The following is a 26,103-nucleotide window of genomic DNA, read 5'->3' as shown; positions in this document are numbered from 1 at the left end:
TTCGAATTGATGCAAACACTCAGCCTCCAACGCTTCGAAACTACTCATTGTCATCCCTGTAACTGGAAGTCCGTCCGTTGGAAGACCAAGTATTAGAGCAACATCTTCAAGAGTGACGGCACATTCACCAATGGGAAGGTGAAACGTATGTGTGTCGGGGTGCCACCTCTCGATTAAAGCATTCACCAATGCCTTTTGACATTGGACTACCCCAATCTGTGATGCATGGTAAAAGCCAGTAAGTCGTAGATGCTCTTCTACCCTATTATTGTACCGATCCGGAGGAACAGGATGCTCACATGTCAACATTCTTAACTTCTGCAAAGAACATAACAAAGTATCACTCAACTTCTTAACACTTACTAGCTTACTACTAAAATAAAAATATTTTTTACCACAACAACTATTAATAATAATGATAACTAATACATAAATACCTAATCAAATCTCTCTACAATAACACATTTATCTTCAATAATATGTAATACTAATTACATATACTATTATTTAAATAAACATATTTGACTGAATTATAAAAAACATTGATAACATTATTTATGCCTAAATTCTTTTTGGAACATCATTCATACTAACTAATTAATAGTTTCCCAAACTAAGACTAATAGTTTCTCACAACAACAATAACATTTACCTTCATTCATTACAATTATACCTAGTTTAATAATTTAAAAAAATTATAAAAATTAAACCTATTTTTAATATTAATTACAATTATAAAATTGAACCGTTGGGGATCCAATTTTTTTAATTTGCTTATATTTATATTTAAACATAACTATAATTACAAAACATTCAAAATTCACAAACAAAATTTCCGTGCTCTATAAAAACGTCCCAAACTTACAAAATAATAACAATAATTTCACTAACAATAATATTTACATTTAAAAATTAATTCAAAAAATTCTAAAAATTTTAAAAAATACATATAAATGCTAAAAAATAGTGATAATCATTCTATCCTATGGATATTTCAAATTTGCACTTCTAATAACAATAATCATAACAAATAAATATTTTACATTAATACTTGTAAATAAAAAAATTTAAAAACTTAAAAAAAAAACTTACATAATCAGAATGACTGAGATAATGCATAATATGAAGCTCAGGTCGATCAACATCTCTAGTTTTATTTTTTTTGGCATTCTTTTATGTATTCAAACATGCAGAAATGAGAGGAGGAAGATGAACAACAATGGGGGCTTCAGCTTTGAAAATGAAAGTTGGGAGAGTGATGTTTTCGGATGGTGAGAGGAGTGAATGCATGAGTGAGGGTTTGGTATAAGGGCACCGAATTGGGGAGCTCCTGCTACGCAACACGTGTCCTTCAGTGAAGCAATCGGACGGTGAGTGTCCTGGGACGGAAATCGGACGGTGCGTGTTGCCATCTGGAACTCGCACGGTGCGAGTTGGGTGCTTACTGACACCACACTCCCGTCATTCCCCTCCCTCTCCCATAACGGCGTCTAACTCAACCCCAGTTACAATATTAAAATTAAAAAGCGTTTTCCTTACATGATAGCTTCTATTACCATTTAATCATATCTGATTCTACGGATATCCACGAAGAAAGAAAATATCAAATAGATATAAGATATGCGAACTTACGAATTTTAGTTTTTTATAAGATATGGGAATACAATATGTATATTTGGAAAGAAAATATCAAATAGATATAAGATATGCGAATATACGAATTTTAATTTTTTATAAGATATGGGAATATAATATGTATATAAAATATAAGATATGGAGACACTATAATTTATAAAAGTGTTTGTGCTTTTTAAACTAATAGAATAGTAAATATTCTAGTTAAGTTTTTTAAAAGGATAATTCAAGAATTTGGGACAAATATCTTGATGGAATCAGGAAAGGATTCAATCTTGGAGTTGGATAGAATGTTTCTTATTAGAAATAATTAAATAAATTAAATAAGAGTGGTTCACAATTTCAATGGTTCAATTCGCTATGTGAAAGGGTGTTGGAGTAAGAGGTACTTTAAAGCGAAAAAAAAAATAAAAATAACATATTAAATAGACTAACTACTATTAATTTATAATTGTTTATTTTTTATCATGTGTGAGATTGTAAATTTTATTATTTCAATTTAATAATGATTAGATTTTTACTTATTTATTTTTAAATTTTTTATTTTAAAAAAAATTGATCCAGAGTAAAATATTTAAAAAATAAAAAGATAATGAAATAAAAAGATCCAAGCCAATAAATAATTTTCAAATCAATCACAGAAAATGTTAATAATAAAAAGATAATGCTAACTAACCAATAACTTTCTTAAAATAAAAACAATAATAACATAAGCATAACGAACACGCCAACCCAATAAAAAAAACTCTCCGGGGAAGGGTGCGCAGTGTTCCACCACGAAGAAGCTCGTTAACGTTATTGTAACCCTAACTAGGGTTTCTTTTTTCTTTCTCGCGTTCCATTTTCTTTTTTGATTCTTCATTGGATTTGGGGATTTTCGTCCAATCGCAGCACTGGATCCGTATCGTTTTCCTCCGTCAACCGACCCCCCCTTTGCTCGATCGTTCGGCGATCTCGGTAACATGTACGGTCCGAGAGGGTAAGGCTGCCATAACTTTATCACTTTTTGTTTCCGTCTCTATTTGATTCGAATTTCCGTTTATTGTACCATTATGCTGAGCTCAATTTCTTTTTTTTTTCTGCTCGATTTGTTCTCTGTTTTTTTATTGTTTTGATATTAATCTGGAGTTAGGTTTCTGGTGGCGATGCTTATCTGATTTGAGGTTGTGTTTTTGTGCATCTGAGTTTTGAAAAGGAAAAGATCATTCTTTTAAGTTTTTTGCAGTGATATTCTTATCAATTTTTTTTTTTAAATTAGAGGGAAGAGTGGCTGTGTTAAATGAGAGTAGTTTTATTTACATGTGGGCTAGAATCTGATAGAGGAGTGGATTTTGGCTCTGTATATCAATTTTACGTATAGAGCTATGTTTTTTGGATAATCTATATCCCATGTGCTGATTTAAGTTACCTATGTATTTTGTGATTCTTACCGAAAAATTAATAGGGAATAACCGACTCTTTGTTGTTTGTGTTGATTTTATATACATCTTTGATTAGCTTCCTTGGGCTTTGTTAGTTTAAGGGTAGGTATCTCTACTGTTAACTTTGAGTCGCATTCTCTGAAAGATATATGTTTGTGGACCTTTTATTGGTAATACTGTGTTCTATTGGTATAGCTAGTTGATATATAGTTACTGCCTTCTATATTGTTTGGTTTTGGGAGTTTTAATCAATATGATATATTTTATTACATTAGGAATTAGAATTAGGTGTCAGGGAAAGTGTGGGTTGGGTTTGGCTTTATTAACATGTTGAGTGGGGGATTTTTTTTTTATGGGTATGGAAATTTGAAGGGCAATGTTGGGAAGCGGGGGGGTTTCGGACGGGTACGAGGTTGGCTCAAAGAGACAAAGAATGATGGAATCCAATCCATACTTCGCAGTGAGCAGCGGAACAGGCAGCTTTCAACCCTATGGATACGGTGGTGGCTTCCAGCCCCCTCCTCCATTTCCTGTGGTTCGTCTCAGGGGACTTCCATTCAACTGCACTGACATTGACATCCTGAAGTTCTTTGCTGGACTGACCATTGTGGATGTGTTGCTTGTCAACAAGAGTGGACGATTCTCAGGAGAGGCCTTTGTAGTCTTTGCAGGAGCAATGCAGGTTGAATTTGCTCTACAGAGAGACCGGCAGAACATGGGTCGCAGATATGTGGAAGTCTTCAGGTGCAAGAAGCAAGATTACTACAATGCTGTTGCATCTGAGGTCAATTATGAAGGAATATACGATAATGACTACCATGGAAGCCCTCCTCCATCTCGGACCAAAAGGTTCAGCGATAAAGATCAGATGGAATACACTGAGATATTGAAGATGCGTGGACTTCCATTTTCAGCTACTAAAGCTCAAATTATTGATTTTTTTAAAGATTTCAAGCTGATAGAAGATAGGGTACACATTGCTTGTCGCCCAGATGGAAAAGCTACTGGAGAGGCTTATGTGGAGTTTGTTTCCCCCGACGAGGCCAAGAGAGCAATGTGCAAGGATAAAATGACAATTGGATCAAGGTACGTGGAGTTGTTTCCTTCGACAACAGATGAAGCTAGGCGGGCAGAGTCAAGATCAAGGCAGTAACAGATATACACTTCTGCTAGGGACTGTGTATCTTACTTTAGGTCCTGAAACATTGTTATATTTTCTGGTACTATTACTACACTGTTTAGCTTTAGATTATGGTGCTTATGGTATTAGTTCAACTTGCTAGCTATATTTCAATGTCTCTGAATTGCATGCATTAATTTATGATTAATAGATAAGATCCATAACAGTGGTCATTAGTGGACTGTTCTCTAGAATTAAACAGTTTAGTTGTGTATGTCACAATCAAGATTTTGATCGGAACTATATGCCTACCTGTTTCACAGACTGGCCGTCGGCCAAAAATTACTTCGATCAGCATGTGGCTCGACGAATGTGGTGCGGTAGTGTGCCATTTTACAGAACCCATGTCAACCTAACCGTTTCACGAGTTTTGCTTAGGCCTGGCCAATAAAAAAGGGCTCACATGCTATTTACCAGTTTGGTTTTTCTTTTTATTTTTAGTGTCCTTTTAAGATATTTGAACTGAATAGTGAAATCAGGAATGGGCTTATCGACATCGTTATTCCTGTCACTAGTCACTAGCTGGTGTAGAATTGATGTTTTACATAAAAATAGTTGTTTCCAAAGTACACTATGGCCTCGAACAGATTCTTCTTCAGATTGTGACCTAACTCGCCTTCAACCCTCAACTGAATTCAACCATTTTAACTTAATGAATTAAGGGGATTAAATGTGAGTTTGATTGGATTAAACGATGCATAAAAGGACTGTTTAGTAGAGTTTTTTTTTTCTTTAAAGGAACTTTTTTTAAAGGGGGATATTCATCATTCAAAATAGGAAACTAGGAATTTGATAACAAAAATGTATATTGTCTGTGGTGGAGGTTCAATATTTCTATCAGATGAATCATTACGTGAAAATGGTGAGGTTTTGAACATTGCGTGAGAATGATAGTAGAAGACCAGAGGTTTGGAACATTGCATGAGAATGATAGTAGAAGACCAGTGTTTTTAGCAGACCTGCGTGAAAAGACAAAGGAAAGTAGATTTTTTTTAAATTAAATTTTTTTTAAGTAAGTGGTTGAATGACTTATCGAAAGGCAGAGAAGTCATATATTTCTACTTCAAAAAACTGCAAATTAACTTTTCAAAAAGTTAAAGGCTTTTTTTAAAATGGTGTCAAACATGCAGATTGTGACTTGTAAAAAAAAAGGTAGCTTCTGTTACTTCCAAAACGGGCTCTAAGTCCTATAGTTATATATACTCGGAAATTTGTTGGGGATCTATTAGTAATTTAGAGTTCAAGAGGGTATAATGTATTTATTTTGGCTGAAGTGCTTTCAACCAAGTTTTAGGAGTTAGTTTGTACAATCCAAACTTGATGCCAGTTAAGGAGATTTTGCGAAGTGCAACTAAATCTCCATAAAGCGCAGATAGATGTAACAATTTTGTCTTCTTGAGGTCTGACTTGTGGAAAAGAACAAAACAATTTAGATAGTGAATTTGATCCAATTAAACACTTACATGAGGAGATTGATAAATGTTGATTTATTCCATCAATTTTTAGTTTTTTACCCAACTTTAAAAACAAAAATTCTTTTAAATTAAATAAAAAAATTGAGTTCCATTCTAACCTCTATCTCCCTCAATTCCCCAACCCCTCTAAAAAAAAAAAAACCTTCAAAACCCCAAAACCATAAAACAAAAAGAACAAAAAGCTTAGATTCTTCATTTGACCAACTTAAACATTTAGACTAAGGGTTGTACAAGTAATATTTTATTATATTTATATGACTCACTTTGTTAGCTCACACATTTGCTTCGATTTTGAGGTTTTTTTTATTGTTGAATCATTTATATCATAACCACTTTTTATACAAAAAATTGTTTTATAGAGTTTAGAAATTATTCATTATATATTTGCATATATTTATAAAATTCTCAGTAGAATAATCAATTATCAAAATAAATGTGAATGAGAGGTCAATTGTGTTTCTAGTTTCTACAAGGATAAATGATTTTTTGTATTTATATAGTATAATTATATTTTTAACCTTTTAATAAATAATTTTTCTTTATTTTATTTTCGGTAATACTAGAAAAACAAAAAACAGTCAACCTAAACAGTTTAAATTTCTCTTATTTAATATTTATTTATTATAAAATACATTAAATAAAATTAAAAATAATAAATTTTGACAGTTTTTATTAATATTTTTTATTATAAAATATTTTCGTATTTTTAAACAAAAAGGAATGTAAATGAATAAAACTGCTCCGTATCTGAATTAAAATAGAGGATCTAAACACAACACAGAAAATGGAAAACAATAAATGAAAATAAGTGAAAGATAATTAAAAAAATCCTAAAAAGATAGAAAGGATAACCAAAACAAGAAAGTACATCAATAAAATGCATGTGGCCAAAAACCAAAAGAATTTAGATTGTACATTTGACCAACTTAAAGGATAGGATTATACAATTAATTATATGTTTTTTAAATAAAAAATTTTAATAATGTTAAATTGACAAAAAAATAATCAGTTAATTCATGAATGTTAAATAACACAAATTCTAATTTTTTTTACTAATTTTTTTTAATAAAATATTTTCGAAAAAATTTAATATACATACTAAAAAAAATCACTAAATTAACCATGATATATTTATCTATTTATATATATATATATATTATTTATTCTAATATATATTTTATATAAATAATTAATTTTATGATTAGTTTTTTGTCTTCATGTAATATGATTTGTATTAAATTTACATGACTCTTTAATTTATATGATTCGCTTACCTGCATAGCACTTATATTGTATTGAAGCTACTAAGTAAGAATTATTAAATAATTTAATATATTTAATTAAATTATATTTAACTATTTTTAATTATTATCTTGGATAGTTATCTTTTTTATTAGTGAATATTTTTATAAATTTTCTATAATAGTTTAGTCGACACAATTTTATACCTTATTTTATATGAAGTTAACTTTGATTTATTTAACTAAATTTTCTTTAGATAAAAAGTTGATAATAAAAGAACCAATTCAAATTCGGATCTAAATACAAAACTAAATAAATAAATAAATAAATAAATAAATAAAGATGAAAAAAATCAATTTCACTTACATCTATATTTTTTATAATAAATATCATTTTAATATTAATATTTTTCAATAATTAAACACTAACAACAAAACTGAAAAAAAAAATTCCTTCGACATGATCCTAAAAGTGATATAAAATGACCAAACAACACAGACAAGAAGATCATGCACCTGCAAACAAACTCCAAAACCTCGTCTTTTGTCTCGTTGTTTCTCCCTTTTATCACCACAACGACACTGTTCCTGCTTCGTACCCAATAGTGATGGTAGCATCTTCAACCTCGCCATGAAGAACACCTTGCTCACCACCCTCCTAGTCTTCAAGAACACCATTAGAGAAGGTAACCACCTCAACCCCACCATGCACTTCACCTTTCATATTATAGATTCTCAACTTTCATGCCTCATTTTCACATAAAGTTTCCTTTTTCCCTCCATTTCATTGGGAAAAAATCGATTTTTTATTGATGGGGTTGTGCAAAATTGAGGTTTTTCTTAATTTTTTCTCTGTAATTTTTTGGGGTTTTTTTTTTTTGAGTAAATTTTTGCAGAGTTGATCAGGAGTGTGCATGTATACCAAATAAAGGATGGGAAAGTAAGGGAAGTTGAAAGAGAGTTTGTATTCTCAGAGAGTGGCTCCTATGGCGAAATGAGGTCCACACCAATCCTCAGATTGCAGAAGAAGCTTTGTGTTGCTGAAGTTTCTGAAGGGTACCAAAATGGAGTGTGGCTTTGTATCTTTTCCTTTCATAGAAATCACAAGCCTCAATTTTCCAGCATTCCAAACTTGCTTTTGCTCTCAAGGTATATATATAGATAATATCTGCTCAAGTCCCTATCTAAAGTTGCTGAAACTTTTTGTATCTGTTCTTAGATTGTGTATTTGCTTTTGGTCATGATTATTGCTATATTATGAAATGCCTTAAGATAGAAAATGCAGAGGCATGAGACTGAGACCAGAGAATATATTTGTGTCACTGTCTCAATTCCCCTGGTCCCCAACTTTTGGATGGATACCAAATTGGGCATATTTTGTCTTAGGACAGCGACATTATGCATTTTCTATGTCTATCTGCATATCCTTCTTTAAAAGTATGAAACAGGGCTATTAGTTCTCACAATTTATATCTTGCTTGGTCCTAAAATGTGAGAGAGAGGGGGAAGGGGGAAGGGGGTTCCTTTTTAAGTTAGATAGCTTAGTCCTTGTCATAATGATTGGAATTGGTTAGCCATGGTACTGAGAATGCTCAGAAACCATGTTTTGAGTAGGGTTCAATCTGAATTTCAACTTAATCCAATATGATAAGCGAAATTGCATTAAGTCACATTTTGACATGATTTTCAGTCTCACCTCTCACACCACGAATTGAGCCAAAGTTAAAAGATGGTTATATTTCTTTTCCCTGGTAAACCAAACCAAGATTTGCGAAATCGGTACCAAATGTGGAACTAGCTATAGTACTATTACGAGATTTCTTTAGCAGCGTGGAGACTATTTGGTGATAGTGGAATACTTATGCTATCATGAAAAAAATTAAGCTTTTCAAATTTCCAGTCCCCCTCTTGGCTTCTTGTTTCTGGACTTTTCTGATTGTCTTGTGAAAATAACGGAAGGGTACCAAAAGCAAAAAGTCGAAAACATCTGTGAAAATGATTCTTGTTTCAATAAATAATATATTTTAACTTGACTTCTTTTGCAGAACGAACATAATATGTTCGCTTATTCATTTGCTGAATTGGATACAGATTTTACTATTGTCATCTTTATGTGACTGGTCTATCAAGGAATAAACGATATGATCTAATTTAAATTTTTGGGTTTGGGGGCATAGGGGAATCAATAAAAGGTAAAGAGAAGGGAATGGAGTTGTGCAATTCCCTTCCAATCTCCACTCTCATAAAAATGACAACTTTTCTTTTTGGTTACAAAGTGGAGTATCAGCAATAGTAAATTGAAAAATCATTATCATGAAATGTTAAACAACACTAGAGAAAGTATTATTCACAATTTCTTCTTATTAACATCCATTAGTGGGGAACTTTTGCCTTACAACCCCTCTCCTACCCTCTCCTTAAAACTGGCATTTACTCAAAGAGTCATACATATCATGCCAGGCATGGCATTATTTGTAAAATGATTGATTTTGTGTTTTGAATTTCACTTGTGCTTCACGTCAAGTGAAAGTACCAACTTAATTAATAGCATTGTTGATTTGTTCAAATCATTATGCCTCCTCCAATTGATAAAATGTTTTGTTTCCAATTGTTTTTAACTGTCTGTAATGAACTTTCAGAAACCTGAAGCTTCGGACAATCCCAACCTTGCTGAGAGACCTCCGTGTGATATACAAATTGGAAAAAGACAAAGATGTTCTATCAGACTCCACAGGGGAAGAACGCCAAGGAAACAACAAAGATTCCCAACCATTGAGAAAAGTGGTTCCCGTGTTAACTCAGGACCTGAATTTTCTTCCTTATGAAGATGACATGTCCGAATCACCAGACAACAAGCTAGATGTCCAAGCCTTGCCAGGTTTACTCTCAATTACTCTTAATAATCTAATGACACAAACTATTTAGCATGAAATGATTTAGCACAGTTATTGACTTAATCAATCTTCCAATCTGCAAATTCACCATGTTACAATATGTCCTAATTTTGACTGTCACAGCAATATTGTTTTTTTGTTTCGTAACTGGATTCTATAGTTTCGTAACCTGTGAATACTTTTTAATCAAATCCAGAAAATATTTGTAATGAAACGCATACGGAGTTCCCTCCTTTTTCACATATCGTGCTATTAATTTAAATTTTGTATATTGTATGCTTCTGAATTTGAAGGTACATTGCAACTTTGTGCTCTGTGTTAACTTAAGTAAATTTCTGCCAAGTGGTCTCTGATTATCTGTATGTATTGTGCGGAGGAGAGGACACCGAGTTAAAACGGAATAGATTCTCTCAACATGCGTTAGTAGTCTTTCTAATGTTGTTAGGCATATCATATGTAAAGGTTAACAGCTAATAATTGAGGTCAACAGATGCAGATTCTGCAGAAAAGAAAAAACGTGCATCTAGTGACCGGGTAGCAAAAATAACGTTATCAGAGTTAGTCAAGTATTTTGATATACCGATTGTAGAAGCGTCAAGAAGGCTAAATGTTGGACTAACAGTTCTGAAGAGGAAATGCAGAGAATTCGGTATTCCTCGCTGGCCTCATAGGAAGATCAAATCGCTTGACAGTCTCATTCATGAAATTCAGGTCAGTTTCTTCTCTTTCCTATTACAAATACTATTCAATGAAGAGCACTTTGGTGAAAGCAAGTAATAGTACTTTGAATTGAAGCATTTAAATTTTGGAGTAATCTCCCAATCTCATCCATGAACAAAACCTCAGGGACCAAGTAGTACCTCAATCTTAAAGTGGCAAATTTGTCTCTCATCGGATAAGTTCGCCCCAAAATAAACGGGCATATTAGTCCTCTTGTACATATACGAATTTCATACGGAAGACCTAAATTAACACCCTTTTTCAAATGGTGAGGAAAAATTTGTCATTTATGAATTTTAGGGAGACTTTATCCTCTTTATTTATTTATTTATTATTAATTTGTCAAGATTTCACCTAGAAAATGAAGTGGTTTCAGCCATTCCTTAATGCCTACTTTTGTCAAATTTGCATCACTTTGTGGTTGTGTCCATTCAAATCTAACCAGCTGTATCATATTGCTTCTTAGTCATTGTGAACTATACACTATAAGTCTATAAGTGGGGTTGCTGCTTTTCTTTTTCATGTTTTATTGGTTTCTTAGTGCATCATTCCTACCCATGCTTTTGATATTTTGGTAGTTTTAAATACAGTATTTGGGAGGTTTATTTCTTGCATTTATGCTTCACTATTGTTGAGTGGCTCTCGAACATAAACCGAATTTGTAGGAAGAAGCGAACAACCAAGAATCGGATGACAAGGCTGCAGCATTGGCGGCAATAGAGAAACGAAGGATGTTGGAGAGCGAAAAGGAAAACATAGAAAGGAAACCATTCATGGACATACAAAGTGAGACCAAGAAGTTGAGGCAGGACATCTTCAAGAGAAGGCATCGGGCGCGAGCTCAGGTCAAAAATAATTCGACTGTCTCCAGCAGCAGCAGTAGCAACAAAACTACCATTGAAACTTGAAGGTTTCATATTGAAAATTATGCATCTCAAGGTTCTAAATTATAATTTTAGTCCACATTGGAAGTACTACTCTTTGAGGACTTCATACCCTTTTCTCTCCTATAAATGCTTTTTATTTAGCCTCAAGAATTTTCTCTGTATTCACCTTTCTTAGTTAGAAATTCAGGTGAATTTTTTTTTATTTGAACCAGCAACTAGGCTGTGTTGGAATTTTCCTTTAAAACATTTTTCTATAGAACTATGCCTTTAGACTATTTACCTTTGTTTTTTATGTTAGGTGCCATTGCAAAATGCAAAATTATTATAAATTTGACTTTTTTTTTAGTCCTCTCAAAAAGTTGTATAGTATTCTGCACAATTTTGGATTGGATAAGGTAGTTAAGTAAAATTATTATATCTTAAAACTCATGATTTAAGAATTTGGCTCTCAATTTGTATATTTGGAGCACCAACCATTCCCCATTATATTATTCAGTTATGTTAGATGCACTTATTTTGTAAATGGGATTAACTTATATGTCCAATGATAAATGATGAATAAATTAACAGTGTCTCATGTAAAATGAGTAAATAATAAATATTTATATTATTAATAATAATTAATTTATTTGTCTAATGTCTATTGAAGTCAAAAAGGGCTACCACATGATTTATTTCATATAGTTGAGAAAGCATATAATATGGGTGCAGCATTTGATGTGCCATGGTCCACTTACTTTTGACAAATTAAATTTTTGTCAAAGTACTGCCACTGGTTTTCTCACCTTTGATTTTTTTATTTTATTTTTATTTTTTGCTATTGCTTGAAACTAGTTTGATACTTTCTTATTTCTTTTAAACAAGAAATGAACTTTGTTTAAATTATGAAAAAGAAAATAAATTGAGTAATGTTTAATTTGATAGTGGATTGATTCAACTTAAATATTAGATAATAGGAAACATTTTAGATGCATAATGCATCGAGTTTAATTTAATCTGTCATATATTAGGATGATTTAATAGTATGAATTTTAATCATAAAAATAGGGCCTAGATTTATACAAGGCATTTTTTTAGATAATCCTTGATGTGAAAATTCATATGCAAAAATTCATATGCAGTTATTTTTATGTAAAGTTCATAATCAAAAGTCATTAGATGACAATTATCAAATAATTTTTTACTATCAATTTTATATGAAAATAATTGTACGGATATAATAGTGCTTTCTAATTTTAGTCAAGTCTTTGTTACTGATTGATGTTTTTTTTTTTTTTTGGGAGGAGACTGAAATTGTTGATTAACAGAAATCACATTGAATAATCTATTTGTGATAAAGTGATTGCTATGATTAATAATAGGTGAAATTATCTTTTGGCAAAGTAAACTATTTGCCTTTTTTTGTTCTTGTTATCAAATAAATTATATAACTTCTGTTTGTATTATAGGGCATAATATTTATTAAGGTGTCTCTTTCAACTTTAAAACTATATAATCTTATGTTAGTAATATGACTTTTCATGATTAACTTTAAACATTTGATAAATTATTCTCTAATCTCTATCATATGTCACATACAAACGAATACTTGCCATTTTACCAATTGCCATAAGAATTAAGGAGAAATTGCTATTTAATTCAATTTCACAGTAATTTCAGATTGATAATTGTTACATAATCATATATGACCACATATTATTATTATTATTATTATTATTATTATATATATATATAATAAGCACTTGACTTTTTTTAATAACTTCCATATAAGTTAGATATTAGTACATCAAATTTAAAGAGATTAATCTCTTTACACTAGTATTGAAATTTGAAAATTGAAAATGAATTTGGTGACACAGTGTTAGGTTTTAGTCATGCTTGTATAGTTGTATTGTAATTTGTATCCTAGTTAGGAAGGAAGAAAACAACTTCCAAGGTGGGTTTGACTAGACACTCCTCACGCGGCCGTTGACTCTAAATACATACATTTATATATTTTTTATGTGTAAAAATAATATTTGTAACCATTTTTATCTCTAGGAAAAGGATTATACAATATTTTTTTTTCTATATAATTTCTTTCACTTCTTTTTTATTTTTTTATTCAAGAGTAAATTTTTTCACCTTGTTAATCATCTTTAAAGGAAAAAAATTCAATTTTAATTGATATTTATTTAATATTTAATAAATATTAGTGAATAATTGCATAAAAAGTATTAACATCGAAATTAAGCTAAAAAATAAATATAAAAGAAAAAGTGTCCAAAATGAAACTTTTATAAATTTTACCTCCTTAAAGAGCAAAGAGACAAGAGCATGCAACAGAATTTTGAGAATTGTAAAACAGATAAAAAGGAAGTTGCTAAAAATATGTAGTTGTTATTATCATCAAAGAAACATCTTGGTATGTTCATTGATGGATGTGTAAGTAACAGAGAAAATCAAATCCAACCCCTCAGTCAAGAAAATACACATAATCTAAAAGACAAATACACTTCTTTCTCCATCTCTCTTTCTCTTTCTCTCTCTCTCTCTCTCTCTCTGGTGATTTGGTGAATAGTAATCTGCTCTTACTTTCTTCTTTTCCTTTGGGGAATTTTATGGTTCTGTTTTTCCTTCATCAACACCATTTCTAACCAAACCAAACAGAAGAGGAAGAGAAAGAGAAAGAGAAAGAGAAAGAGAGAGTGAAAGAGAGAGAGCTTCACATGGGTCAATGCTTTGGCTCTCTCTCTTCTGCTCAAAACCCTTCATCCTCTACCCTCTCCAAGGCTCAGTATTCAGGTAAAGTTCCTCAATTTTCCTTCTTTTTTTTCCTTCCACTGAAAATTCAGCCCAAAACAAATCATGGGTAGTTACTCTTTTCCTCTAATTCTCCTCAGAAAATGCAAAGTTTCAATTTTTGTTCCCCCTATGTTTGGTGTTAGATCATTCACTGTACATGAAAAACTACATACCAGGGTAAAATTGTACAATTTCTTTTTTTTTTTTTTTTTGGTTTGGGGGTGATGGGGGTTAATTTTTCACAAGTATCTCTTGCACAATTGTTTCAAGGCTCTGACACGAAAAGTTCAATTAGGATTCAAAGTTGATCACTTGTTGGGGGGACTAGTGATCTCCAATGGTTGCATGGATACAACTTTGTTCACTTTTATTTTCTCATAATTATGTATAAATTAGAGGCATCATATTTGAGTATATTAGGAAATACCTCTTAAAAATGGAACTTTAAAATGTTATCTCATTTATTTGTAGTATAATTTGGAGAATTATGATTGAAAGAAGCTCAATTTATGAGTGTACTCCTTTGATTATAGTAAAAAGAGTTTACATTTTTCACATAATTGTAATTGTATTTGTGTTCTTGTTCTTTGCAGGTTCAGCTAGCACTGACAGCAGGAATGTGGGATTCTCGGCGACCACCGCTAGCAGCGCCGGGAAGAGCCAGTTCTCGGAGATTGCAAGCGGCAGCATCATCGATGACGGGACTAGTTCGCTTCCATCTTCAAGTGGCCAGATCCTGGAGAGGCCTAATTTGAAAGTGTTCAGTTTCGGGGACCTGAAATCCGCGACAAAGAGCTTCAAATCAGATACATTGCTCGGTGAAGGTGGGTTTGGCAGAGTATATAAAGGGTGGTTGGATGAGAAGACACTCACACCAGCAAAGGCAGGGTCAGGGATGGTGGTTGCTATCAAGAAATTGAACTCTGAAAGCACTCAAGGGTTTCAAGAGTGGCAGGTTTGTTGAATTGAATTCCAAAACTTTAATTTTCTTAATCTTTCAATATTTGGTAATTGATGCTAGTATAGTTGTTATTGTTATTGTTATTATTATTAGTAGTAGTATTATTGCTACTACTACTACAATTATGGTTTTGCTATATAGTGCCCTTAGAACATTGGTTAGGTTTCAAATTATAGAAATTTTATGGTGCTTCTAATGCTTCTTAAAAATTGTTTTTTTTTTTCTTTCAATTAAAAGTTTCTATTTTGGAAACCTTTAATCAATGCCACTGAATAACAGAACCCTTGTTATTATTGTCTCACATGCTAAGTACTAGGGGTAGAGGTGGAAAGTAATTGTGGTGAAAAAGATTATAGAGCTCTTGTTTAGTTGTTGTCAACACTTGATCTCATGATTAACTTAAATGGTAAAAAAATAAAATGGAATCTAGGTAATTTAGGAGATTAATTTTTTATAATATGAAGTGTTTTATATTGTTAATGTATTATATCTTTTTTTTTGGTATAACCTATAAAATATTCATAATGGTGTGCCTATAAAATTAAATCCTTAACCTTATACAAGGTGTAAATCATAAATGGTTTACTGCATAATATAACTCCTACATTCTATAATTATATATTTTTGTTAAGATTATTATTATTATGAGGTTGAAGACTATGCTTTGAAAGAGAACTTGAAATTCTTGATTGAAAATAGTGGTGACCATGAATATGCAATGTAAATGTGGAGAGGCACAGCTGTGGTTGATGCAGACGGTTCATTAAAAATGGATTCCTTATTCTACAAGCAAACTATATAAAAACATCACATTTATGGAATATGGTCATGGAATGTAGCAGGAAAATTCATTGTGGTCCCCACTTAGATGACCTGTCCTTCTTCCATCCATTGATGATCCAACAGGAAACTTTGGATATTAACAGTTTAAAATAAGTTGTCTTAGTTTCCACATATTTGAATACTTGACTACAAATTGATTTTCAAGATAAGCGTTTACTTTTTCATAAAAAGACAAAAAATTTGAAGTAGCTTTGCAAAATCCCTCTTGACTTTTCCTCAAAGAGGGGGAGGAAAAAATAAATAAAAAGAATTAATCATGTTTTGTGCATGTTATATAAATATAGTAAAGTAATTAGTTGAGGCATTGAGGCACATGGGATATTTTCATTTTGCAAAATAGTGTGGACTTTTATACATTTTATGAATGTGAAGAGAGCATAGTACAAAAAACAGATTGCTATAGAAAGTTAAGTGATCATGTTTTCTTCTTATATTTGTGTATTGTAGAGATAATAATAATAATAATATAATAATAATTTTGTTTGTCACAATTTTTGTGCAGAAGTTTCAACTCAGTGATCTGATTTTTGTTATGCTTCTTTGTTGATTTGGCAATGTGCAGTCAGAAGTAAACTTCTTAGGAAGGCTTTCTCACCCGAACCTGGTAAAGCTATTAGGGTACTGTTGGGACGACGACGAGCTTCTACTTGTGTATGAGTTCATGCCAAAGGGGAGCTTGGAGAATCATCTTTTCAGAAGTATGAACTGAAACTCTTTCCAAATGAGGAAAAGAAAAACTATATTGGTTGTGGATTTGTACCTCATTTGCTTTCTTTTGTTTTGTTCCTAAGCAGGGAATCCTAACATAGAACCACTTTCATGGAACACCCGAATTAAGATAGCTATTGGCGCAGCAAGGGGCCTCGCTTTCTTGCACGCTTCCGAAAAACAAGTCATATACAGAGATTTCAAGGCTTCAAATATACTACTTGACGGGGTCAGCTATATTATGCTAGTTCATTCGTTTCTTAATCTTGTTGTTCTTAGTTTATTTTCCTTCATGCAAAGAGAAAAAAGCCTAAACAAATGGTTCTAGACCACAATCTTGACCATATTTCGTGATGTTATGTCCACATAGTTCTGAAGTAATCAAAGTTGATGATCTTTACTAGCATACTAAATTCTACAGATCAATATGACAACTTATTGTTCTGTCTCCTGCAGAATTACAACGCGAAAATATCAGATTTCGGCTTGGCTAAATTGGGCCCTGCTGTGGGAGCATCGCATGTAACTACCAGAGTCATGGGCACATATGGCTATGCTGCTCCGGAGTACATTGCAACAGGTAATTATATGTATATATAGTTTGCAATTAACTCATCTTTTGACTTATGCTGCATGAACTTGAATATAAATGCTATGCTAAGTAAGAACGAAACAGGCAGCTCCGGTGCTCAAGGCTCTCATCCCCTGAGAGACTGATTTTAGGATCCAAACCTGTGATCGATAGGTCAATATGATAGCCTTGTTATTATGTCAACTCTTACTTTTATGAAGTCTAAATGCTTGGTCATGTTTACACTGAATTAATCTAAATGCATATAAAATTTATGCAAAAATTAGAGAAGTGATCTCATTCTTTATTTATGTTTTTGCAAAAAAAGGTTGACATGAACACACACTATTGTTTGAGACTCACCAACAACTAACATGGCTGCATGCAATGCAAAATTGTAATCATTATTTAACAGGTCACTTGTATGTGAAGAGTGATGTCTACGGCTTTGGCGTAGTTCTACTTGAAATGATGTCAGGCTTGCGCGCGCTCGATACAAAGCGGCCGACAGGGCAACAGAATCTGGTTGAATGGGTTAAGCCTAATCTCTCCAACAAGAGAAAGTTGAAAACCATAATGGATGCTAGGATTGATGGCCAATATTCACAAAAGGCGGCGCAGCAGGCGGCGCAACTCACTCTGAAATGCTTGGAACCGGACCCCAAAAACCGACCGTCGATGAAAGAAGTTGTGGAGGCATTGGAAGCCATAGAATCAATGCAAGATAAATCCAAGGAGTCCAAGAATAGAGGTTCTCATTCTTCTGCAGCCTCTAAGAGTCACCATCATTCAAGGCAAAGAGTTTCAAAAGCAAAAGTATGAGAAAAAAATTGTGAAACATTTGGCAAAATGATCTTGTTGAATAGTAATATATGATCCAATCAATATGAATTTTTAATTTTTAATTTTATTTTAATTTATTTGTTTCCTTTGACCTGGTTGGAGGGTGAGATTATTAACAACCCTGTTACAACTTACAACTGTATGGTTGTTTTTTTTTTTACTTTTTGTTGAAATATTAACATTTTTGCAAAGTGGGAAAAAAAATTCGTTCACTTGTAAATTGTGGATTATTCTAAAAGACTGACATTCTTTAATCTTTTCCTCACTATCACTTTTTTTTTTTTCGTCAAGATTGTTTAAGACTCGCTATATATACTTAGTATCCTTATCCTATTTATTTATGAAGAGAGTTATGTTATTCGTACCTATGAAAGTTAATTTATTATACTCATTCTTTCTAGAATCAAAGTTCAAAGAATATCACATGATCATAACAATCAAACTCTACAGAAAATACATACTTTTTAGGACATTTTCTAGTTATTGCTGATCGATAATATTAGGGAAACAAAATAATATTAAGGAGACAAAATAATTAGTTTAAATAATTTAAATTTATTTTATTTAATATTATTTATTATTGGATGCATTAAATAAAACCAAAAGTAATAAATTATAGTAGTTTTTGGTTAATATTTTTTGTTATCAAATATTTTTTATTACTAATATACAACCTTCTCTTTTCAACAACTCACTTTATTTGCTAATATTTAGGTAGAAAAATGTTTAATTATACTCATATAAAGAATGACACATTTTAAAAAAAATCATAAATTAACTAGACTTAGATAAATGGAGTAATCAAGTTATTCATCCGTTTAAATAAATATCGAGAGATTCGAATCAGATTGTATCTTATGGGTAGATATAAAAAATACAAATTTGGATATATATATATATATATATATGTGTGTGTGTGTGACCTTATTATGTTTACATTTCTACTATACTATTTTTGAATTACTCTAAACAAAAGTAAGATGAGTAAACAAATATTATTGTGAAAATCCATGCCATCTTCACCACCATTGAATCAGGGATTATTCCGGGGATCATTCATTTTTTGCTACATATACTCATGAATTATGCACATTATTATCAATTTATCATGTACTTATTACATGTTTAATTATAAGTTGTCTTTAACTATATACTTAAAATCATCATTAACTAATCCAATTTTCATAATGACTTTACTGTACAGTTAACTTTTTTCTCATTAAGCAGAGTCAAGTATATATACCTTATTAAAAAATAGAGAGTCAATTATATATATAGGTTAACTTTAATATATTATTTATAGTTTATGACACAATACAACTAATGTTAGTATATTATTTACATATGGTTTAATTAATCATAGTTTCACTGAGGAAAAAACTTGATCAAGAAGTTATTTGATAATAATAATAATAATAACAGAAAAATACAATGCCTCACACTATTTTCATGTTTCATATTCATCAGTTGCTCACATGAAAAGGATAGAAATAAAGTAATTCTATGCGGATAGGGAAAATGCTTTTACCTAAATCTAAGCCATAATCTTGCCACCTTAGACGCTTTAGAAAAATAAAATAAAATTACGTAAAATATTTTACACCGTCAATAAATAAAAATTAATTCTATAAATATAACATTTCTGAATAGTGTAAATAATCATGTGTGAAAAGGCGAGTACCAAATAAGACATATATATGTTTATATTATTTTATTCTTTTTTTAATCTGGCTCCACCAAAGTTTTCTATTTATTTTTGAATCTTCCATCATTCTATATTATTGTCAAGGTCTTTCTCTCTTTGTTTGAAGGTATAATAATAATAATAATGCAGATAAGTAACGGTTACACAGTGCACTTGTTAGAAGGGTTATATTGTTATCTAAGAAGACTTCTCTTTAAAGTGTTATGTGTTGGGGAAGTGCCAAATCACATTGCATTCATAATGGATGGTAATAGAAGGTTTGCAAAGAAGAACAATTTGGCTGAAGGTGAAGGCCACAAAGCTGGATTTTCAGCTCTCTTATCCATCCTCAGGTATCAACATAATACTACACTTTTTATTTTATCCAAAAATAGAAAATTCTTGTATTTTCTGTATTTTCAAAAGATATGTGACCTAACAAAAAGTTGGCAAAATGTTTTTCAGAGTTGTATAATCACATCTGTCCTTTTGGATAATAATTCATGATAGTTATTTTTGCTGATATGATATTACATCAAAATGCATCAAAATTAAATTCTAAAAAGAAATTCATAAACTTCTTGTTATACATATGTATTATAATTCTAAAAATTTCAACCAAATTATACAAATGTATTATAATTCTAGCTCAAAGTTTCTAAAAATTTCAACCAAGTTGTTAAGTTTTAAACATTTTAAACAAGTGCATGTACTATACACTTTTAGATAATATCTCCATAGTCTATAAATTTTGTGGTCCATTTCCTATAAATGATAATTTTTTTTCTCTCCGAAGAGTTTTGTATACTATAAGTACTCAATTAGAGGTGTTTATAATATAGAAAATTGATTATTATTATTATTATAAACTTTTAATTTATGAAGATCTCATCGAAAATTGAATACAATTACAAAAGTTTTAGTCCTATATATGTTTGTTCTGACTGCTAAAATTTTCTGAATCCGTTACTGGCTATAGGTACTGTTATGAACTGGGAGTGAAGTATGTAACTGTATATGCATTCAGCATTGACAACTTTAGAAGGAAGCCAAAAGATGTTCAAAGTTTAATGGAACTTATGAGGCAGAAGATTGAAGAGTTGCTTCAACAAGAAAGCATCATCAATGAGTATGGTGTGAGGTTGCATTTCATTGGAAACATTTCAATGCTTAGTGAGCCTGTCAGGGTTGCTGTGGACAAGGCAATGCGAGTCACTGCCCACAACAACCACAGAGTTCTTTTCATCTGCGTCGCGTATACTTCGCGCGACGAGATGGTGCATGCCGTCTACCAATCTTGCAAGCAAAAGTGGAGCCATCTTAATGGTGAAGAGCCATCAAAAGTAGTTAAGAATGGTGGTATAGGTATTAATTCAGCTCAACTCGACTCGTTTTCAGCCTGTAGGCTTTTAATAATTGAAAATAATCATAGTTCTTATATAACTTTTTACATCTGTCAATATTATTACTTTATTTTTTTGTCATAATTGTTGTATGCTGTTTGATTTTTGACAGAGAAAGTGAAAGGGATGATTTGTAGCAAGAATGGAGTGTTTGAGAACAAAGTTGAGAAACATAGTGTTCCTCCTCCCTCTTCTTGTTCTCTAATAGAATTGGTGGATGTTGAGAGGAATATGTACATGGCAGTGGCACCAGACCCTGACATATTGATCCGAACTTCCGGTGAGGCGCGGCTGAGCAACTTTCTTCTGTGGCAGGCTGGTACCTGCCCTCTGTATGCACCATCTTCACTTTGGCCTGAGATAGGTTTGAGGCACTTGGTCTTGGCAGTGTTGAACTTCCAAAAGTACCATCATTACTTGGAGAACAAGAAAGAGAAGAAGAAGCACAAGAACTTTTAATTGAACTATGGAAAATGTCTATTTTAATTTGGTAACCATGTTAAATCATGCTTGTGAACGAAATTTGGTAACAATAATAACAATAATATAGCCGAATTTCAAGACAGTTTAGTATAATTTACTCTTATTTTCTTGACTCAAATCAAAATGTATAATGATGTTATTTATATCTGTATATATTGTATGAATCTTAAGCATACAAAAATGAACTGAATACATGAATCTCCAAGAACATAAACAAAATCTGCATATACAAATTAGGAGGAGGACAGTGGCATCAAAAACTGCCAACAAAAGGCACCAATTATGAATTTGTGGCAGCTATATATAATAGTAATAATGGCTACAAAAAGTTAGTATAGAAAAGAAGAATAAAATGTAATATGAGCATCATGCTAGGGAACCTTATGCAAACATATTGAATTCTTTTAAAAAAAATTGATCATCATCTAAGACCGGGGCTTGTGTAGGCGTGGCCTGTTGCAGAAAACTCGGCCGTTCGCCCTCACGAACGCTGCTATACCGATACTAATTCCTGCCCACATTAGTGAAAGGAAGAAGTGCCGAAAATCGTATCGAACTGCATGCAAGAACAATGGTCAGAAGCTATCATATCACTCAAAAGCCATGATTTAAGTATGAAGGACTTATGTAATGTAAAATTTATGAAAAACTCACCTTGTCTCAAGGACATGGTAGCGAAAAAGAATCCAGTCAAAACCAGGCCTAGAGCCAGAGGAAAAGACTGCAGAGATAACAGAAAAGAAATGATGTTAATATTGATTTGTTATAAGATGAAGTTAATTATGTTCTTCAATTTGGAATTCATCTAAATTGAAACACTCACAGCAATAGATTCAATGCCTCCATTCTGAGAAGTTGGAGTCATATCTCTTCCAACAGAGATTATGTAATGTCCTTGCATGAGATCAATTGCATCCTTCACCAACAACACAATTTAATTAAGCATAGTAATTAGTGTCACTAATAAACCAACTATTCATCTATATTACCATAATTAGTGTCACAAACCTGCTTTGTTCCATCAGCGAAATTATTCAAATAATAACGCATAAGAGCATTCCAACCATCAGTTAGTATGCCTTGAACAGTGCGGTGTCCAAATCTGAATCCAACAAAACCTCAAAGTGTTAATTAAAAAAGTCAAATCAAATCATGAATATATGTTCAATATAAACTAATCTTCTATATGGTTGCACAATTCTACACACTCTTTACAACATGATTAGAAAAAAGCAGTCCGGTGCACAAGCATTTCATGTTAGCCGTACTCAAATAAGGTAACGTAGACAGTCTAACCTAATAATTACATCAACAACTTAAACACATGACCTTGATGTTATACGGAAACAACTCAACCGTTGCTCCAAAACTTGGCTCTTTACATGATATTAAAAAATAAAATTAAAAAATCTTAGAAAAATTCCATGAGAAATTGAATACCTGGTAAAATCTCCTTTCAGAGCAGGAGTGCCTGAATATTGAATACTAATGTCATCACCATGATCTGCCCACACTGAACATAGAAAAAAAAAAAAAACATAAAAATCAAACAAGAATAGAATCAAAGTTTTAAAGTTTACATGAATGAAAATGAAAATAAATTATTAAATACATAATATATAGTTATACTTACAGATCTTAAATTTATCATCCAGATTTGGATGTGAACTAATTGTTTCTTCAGCTCCAAAGACACCAAGTCTTCTAAGCTGGTATTCCAGCATATTCCGTCCAATCATGCTCTGCCACGTCATTTTAATTCCGTCAAGCAAAAGTACTGTCTGTTTGGTTTATGTTTTCATTTTCTATAGCCATGTTTTTCGTTTTCACTTTTTCTTTTTCGAAATTCTAAAAATAGAAAACACTGAAAATGAAAACAGAAACTAGCCGACCTGAGTAACATTTGTACGGTCTAAACAATCAACACAGTTGGTCCTAACAACTCCAAGTTGCTCCTTCATTTTCTCTCCCTTTTCATTCAACAGAAGATATCTACAATTCCATAACAAAGCAAGTTTGAATCAAATTGCTAAACTCTTTATCAGAATAACTTATCCAATAAAATTTCCGCACCCGTTTCTCTCAAGAAAATCTGAAATTTGATCATAGAGGATTGAGAGACGATCAAAATGAATGTGACCACATGTGCCATGGAAATCAAAGTGTATATATCTGTAAAACAAAAAAGACAAAGAAAAATAAAATAAAAAGAAAAGAAAGAACATGTGCATAGATATCAAATAGAAAGAAACCAAAAGAATGTATAAAACCAAATCTAAAAGTTAATTGAAAGAGACTTCTACCTTACATCATCACCTGCCACCTGCTGCGCCGTGCTCGAAAATTTTTCATATAGCCTCCCCTCTCCTCCATGCTGATAAGATTAGGAGCGAAAAGAGTTCGAATTATAGTTGAAAATAAACCACAATGTTAGTATTAGTAACATTAGATATCATATTTGGAGTTAATTCAGAAGAAGAATATTTTTTCACCGTGTTGACAAGATCAATAGCTACCACACTCCCATATTTTTTTCTCAAATCTAAGAAATGACGCTCCATGACTCGAGGCTGCAGCGAAACATTAGTCAATTAGCATAGCAGAGAAGCTTGAAGATCAAGAAACACAAAGAAAATGAAACAACAACCACTTACAGCTTCATCAGGTTTCAATATCTCAAACTTTGGCTTGTATGTTAAGTCAACAATTTGCTCCCATTGGAATGGCATCGATCCGCGAATCTGCAAGAGATCAAACAAAACCTTTCATTTAATTTCCTGTCCTTGTTTCGACCAAATCACTTAAGACAAGATTCAACTAGAAAGCATTAGTTACCTGAACAAATGATGCTGTATAGCCATTGAACTGCATAACTTGCTCTGATTCCACAAAATTAGCACAATAACCATCAGCATCTGCCCCTCTTCTCCACATCCGAGTTCCTTATTCGCCAAGAAACAAAATAAGATGTTATTAACAACCGAATCAGTACAAAAAGTTGAGTCATTTTATAACTACTCGTTCGATTTCTAAGATGCAGACGCGTCTTATGACATTACTAGTAATAAGTACATAGTCGATATGTAAATGAATAGAAAAGTATCTTTTACCATTTCTTCTTGTGCATCTCCTAGCAATCAAAGTGATGTCAATGATATCTTTCCCAATTGCTGCTTGAAAATGGTGAAAGCCTAATGATTTGTTAAGGATAATTCTAAGAAGGCGAAAGTGAAGCGATATGATCAAACTAAACAACTTAAACAACATATGAATGTCTTAGAAAGGATACTGCCTTGAACTACAGGAAGTAGGAATGGATCAAGCTGCATTCAAATAAAATAAAATTGAAGTGAGAAAATGTAGACAAGAAGAAGTTAACAGATAACAGCAATTTGTTACAAACACACCTTGTGATCAATCAGCATTTCCAACATATAATTGTTCCAGAGATATCGAGGCTCTGCCTGCAGCGAAACCAAAAGGAATTATAAATTGAATTGATCTAAAGCAGGCATTGTTTGCATAGACATCAATTTTTACAAAGTTAAGATGCTTAGAAAAATTATTACCTGTCTCCAAAGAGGAAGCAATTTAGATTCATTACCCAATTCATTCAGTCGTTGGACACTGCATAATTTTATGTAAAATTCATATCAATAAGAATTGGATGATGATTTCTGAAATATCTAAAAAAATTAAAAAAATAAAAAGAAAAAAAGAATGACCTCAAAGTTAAATTAGTGTCATATGAGAAGAATAGGCCATATGTCTTCTCAGCAACAGTTATTAACCTAGAAAATTCCATCTCTGTTTTCTTCTGCAAAAAGAATATAATACATCAAAATTGGTAGTGAATTTTAATTGGAAAACAAATAGAAGCAAATGGAGTTATAGGAAGTTAGTTAGTTACTTGCTCAGCAGGGGTATTGTTAAGAGTTTGATCACATGGAAAAACCTTCATTGATGATATCTTGTAAATTGGATGCCCCATGTGTGTTCCAACACATTCACGCCCAGTTATTACCAGCAAATATGATCCTATAAACCATTACATACTCACTTTAATTTCAAGTACTACTATAGTTAGGATAATGTTTAAATCGGTCTCGAAATCGTAGTTACATGGAACGCAATACGTTCTGATATAGGAAAACGTGCGTGGTACGTCACATGTAAAATATTTTATGTGAAAAATATACGTATGACCTTTTGATACGTGGGATACATGTTGAAATATAAAATACACTGTATTTATATTGAAAATAGTAGTTACCAGCCAAGATCTTTAGCATGCCAATGACACCAAAAATGGTCATGATCTTAGGAACTCGAAGGGTGCTGCATTCGGGGATGCCATCAATGAGCTTCAT

At 32.0% G+C, this 26,103-nt stretch overlaps 5 protein-coding genes across 7 annotated transcripts; 4 read left to right on the top strand and 1 right to left on the bottom strand.

Annotated features, from left to right (window-relative positions):
* Positions 1-2,312: 2,312 nt before the first annotated feature.
* LOC112797203 (uncharacterized) lies at positions 2,313-4,409 on the top strand. Of its 2 annotated transcripts, none has more exons than XM_025840030.3 (2): positions 2,313-2,614; positions 3,518-4,409. In XM_025840030.3, exon 2 carries the CDS (start codon positions 3,733-3,735, stop codon positions 4,207-4,209), a length of 477 nt encoding a protein of 158 aa, XP_025695815.1. In that variant the 5' UTR covers positions 2,313-2,614; positions 3,518-3,732; the 3' UTR covers positions 4,210-4,409. The 2 variants fall into 2 exon arrangements, with proteins under 2 accessions (XP_025695815.1, XP_025695807.1); XM_025840022.3 differs by having other exon boundaries at positions 3,429-4,409.
* A 2,967-nt stretch (positions 4,410-7,376) lies between these two features.
* LOC112797189 (protein RKD5) lies at positions 7,377-11,893 on the top strand. Its single transcript, XM_025840004.3, has 5 exons — positions 7,377-7,638; positions 7,849-8,101; positions 9,592-9,830; positions 10,337-10,557; positions 11,232-11,893. The coding sequence occupies exons 1-5, from the start codon at positions 7,584-7,586 to the stop codon at positions 11,472-11,474; spliced, it is 1,011 nt and encodes a 336-aa protein (XP_025695789.1). The 5' UTR covers positions 7,377-7,583; the 3' UTR covers positions 11,475-11,893.
* Positions 11,894-13,759: 1,866 nt separating this feature from the next.
* On the top strand, positions 13,760-18,417 carry LOC112797164 (probable serine/threonine-protein kinase CST). 2 transcript variants are annotated; one of them, XM_025839975.3, is made up of 6 exons: positions 13,760-14,237; positions 14,831-15,192; positions 16,604-16,739; positions 16,836-16,978; positions 17,206-17,329; positions 17,736-18,417. In XM_025839975.3, the coding sequence occupies exons 1-6, from the start codon at positions 14,162-14,164 to the stop codon at positions 18,140-18,142; spliced, it is 1,248 nt and encodes a 415-aa protein (XP_025695760.1). In that variant the 5' UTR covers positions 13,760-14,161; the 3' UTR covers positions 18,143-18,417. The 2 variants fall into 2 exon arrangements, with proteins under 2 accessions (XP_025695760.1, XP_025695754.1); XM_025839969.3 differs by having other exon boundaries at positions 13,761-14,237; positions 16,833-16,978.
* A 1,452-nt stretch (positions 18,418-19,869) lies between these two features.
* On the top strand, positions 19,870-21,919 carry LOC112797180 (dehydrodolichyl diphosphate synthase CPT3). The gene is made up of 3 exons (XM_025839987.3): positions 19,870-20,200; positions 20,827-21,212; positions 21,363-21,919. Exons 1-3 carry the CDS (start codon positions 19,992-19,994, stop codon positions 21,707-21,709), a joined length of 942 nt encoding a protein of 313 aa, XP_025695772.1. The 5' UTR covers positions 19,870-19,991; the 3' UTR covers positions 21,710-21,919.
* A 5-nt stretch (positions 21,920-21,924) lies between these two features.
* On the bottom strand, positions 21,925-24,471 carry LOC112805619 (phosphoinositide phosphatase SAC6-like). Its single transcript, XM_025847999.2, has 11 exons — positions 24,388-24,471; positions 24,226-24,303; positions 24,037-24,107; positions 23,807-23,905; positions 23,626-23,725; positions 23,367-23,475; positions 23,174-23,246; positions 22,742-22,835; positions 22,557-22,649; positions 22,388-22,454; positions 21,925-22,289 (listed from the first exon to the last, which is right to left on the bottom strand). The coding sequence occupies exons 1-11, from the start codon at positions 24,460-24,462 to the stop codon at positions 22,159-22,161; spliced, it is 990 nt and encodes a 329-aa protein (XP_025703784.2). The 5' UTR covers positions 24,463-24,471; the 3' UTR covers positions 21,925-22,158.
* Positions 24,472-26,103: the final 1,632 nt, after the last annotated feature.

This window comes from Arachis hypogaea, chromosome 1, assembly GCF_003086295.3.
Source record: "Arachis hypogaea cultivar Tifrunner chromosome 1, arahy.Tifrunner.gnm2.J5K5, whole genome shotgun sequence".
NCBI lineage: Eukaryota > Viridiplantae > Streptophyta > Magnoliopsida > Fabales > Fabaceae > Arachis > Arachis hypogaea.
Note: the sequence above shows the minus strand (reverse complement) of the source record. Positions and strands in the feature narration are given on the sequence as shown.

Coding starts and splice junctions, on each gene's coding strand:
- LOC112805619 (XM_025847999.2), bottom strand. CDS start 24,462: ATGCCATTCCAATGGGAGCAAATTGTTGACTTAACATACAAGCCAAAG. Junction 23,906..24,036: donor GTGGCAGGTGATGATGTAAG/GTAGAAGTCTCT, acceptor TTTGTTTTACAG/ATATATACACTTTGATTTCC. Junction 22,836..23,173: donor CTGAAAGGAGATTTTACCAG/GTATTCAATTTC, acceptor TGTTGGATTCAG/ATTTGGACACCGCACTGTTC.
- LOC112797164 (XM_025839969.3), top strand. CDS start 14,162: ATGGGTCAATGCTTTGGCTCTCTCTCTTCTGCTCAAAACCCTTCATCC. Junction 16,740..16,832: donor GGAGAATCATCTTTTCAGAA/GTATGAACTGAA, acceptor TTTGTTCCTAAG/CAGGGAATCCTAACATAGAA. Junction 16,979..17,205: donor CAAATATACTACTTGACGGG/GTCAGCTATATT, acceptor TGTCTCCTGCAG/AATTACAACGCGAAAATATC.
- LOC112797189 (XM_025840004.3), top strand. CDS start 7,584: ATGAAGAACACCTTGCTCACCACCCTCCTAGTCTTCAAGAACACCATT. Junction 7,639..7,848: donor CAAGAACACCATTAGAGAAG/GTAACCACCTCA, acceptor AAATTTTTGCAG/AGTTGATCAGGAGTGTGCAT. Junction 9,831..10,336: donor AGATGTCCAAGCCTTGCCAG/GTTTACTCTCAA, acceptor TGAGGTCAACAG/ATGCAGATTCTGCAGAAAAG.
- LOC112797180 (XM_025839987.3), top strand. CDS start 19,992: ATGCAGATAAGTAACGGTTACACAGTGCACTTGTTAGAAGGGTTATAT. Junction 20,201..20,826: donor GCTCTCTTATCCATCCTCAG/GTATCAACATAA, acceptor TACTGGCTATAG/GTACTGTTATGAACTGGGAG. Junction 21,213..21,362: donor AGTTAAGAATGGTGGTATAG/GTATTAATTCAG, acceptor GATTTTTGACAG/AGAAAGTGAAAGGGATGATT.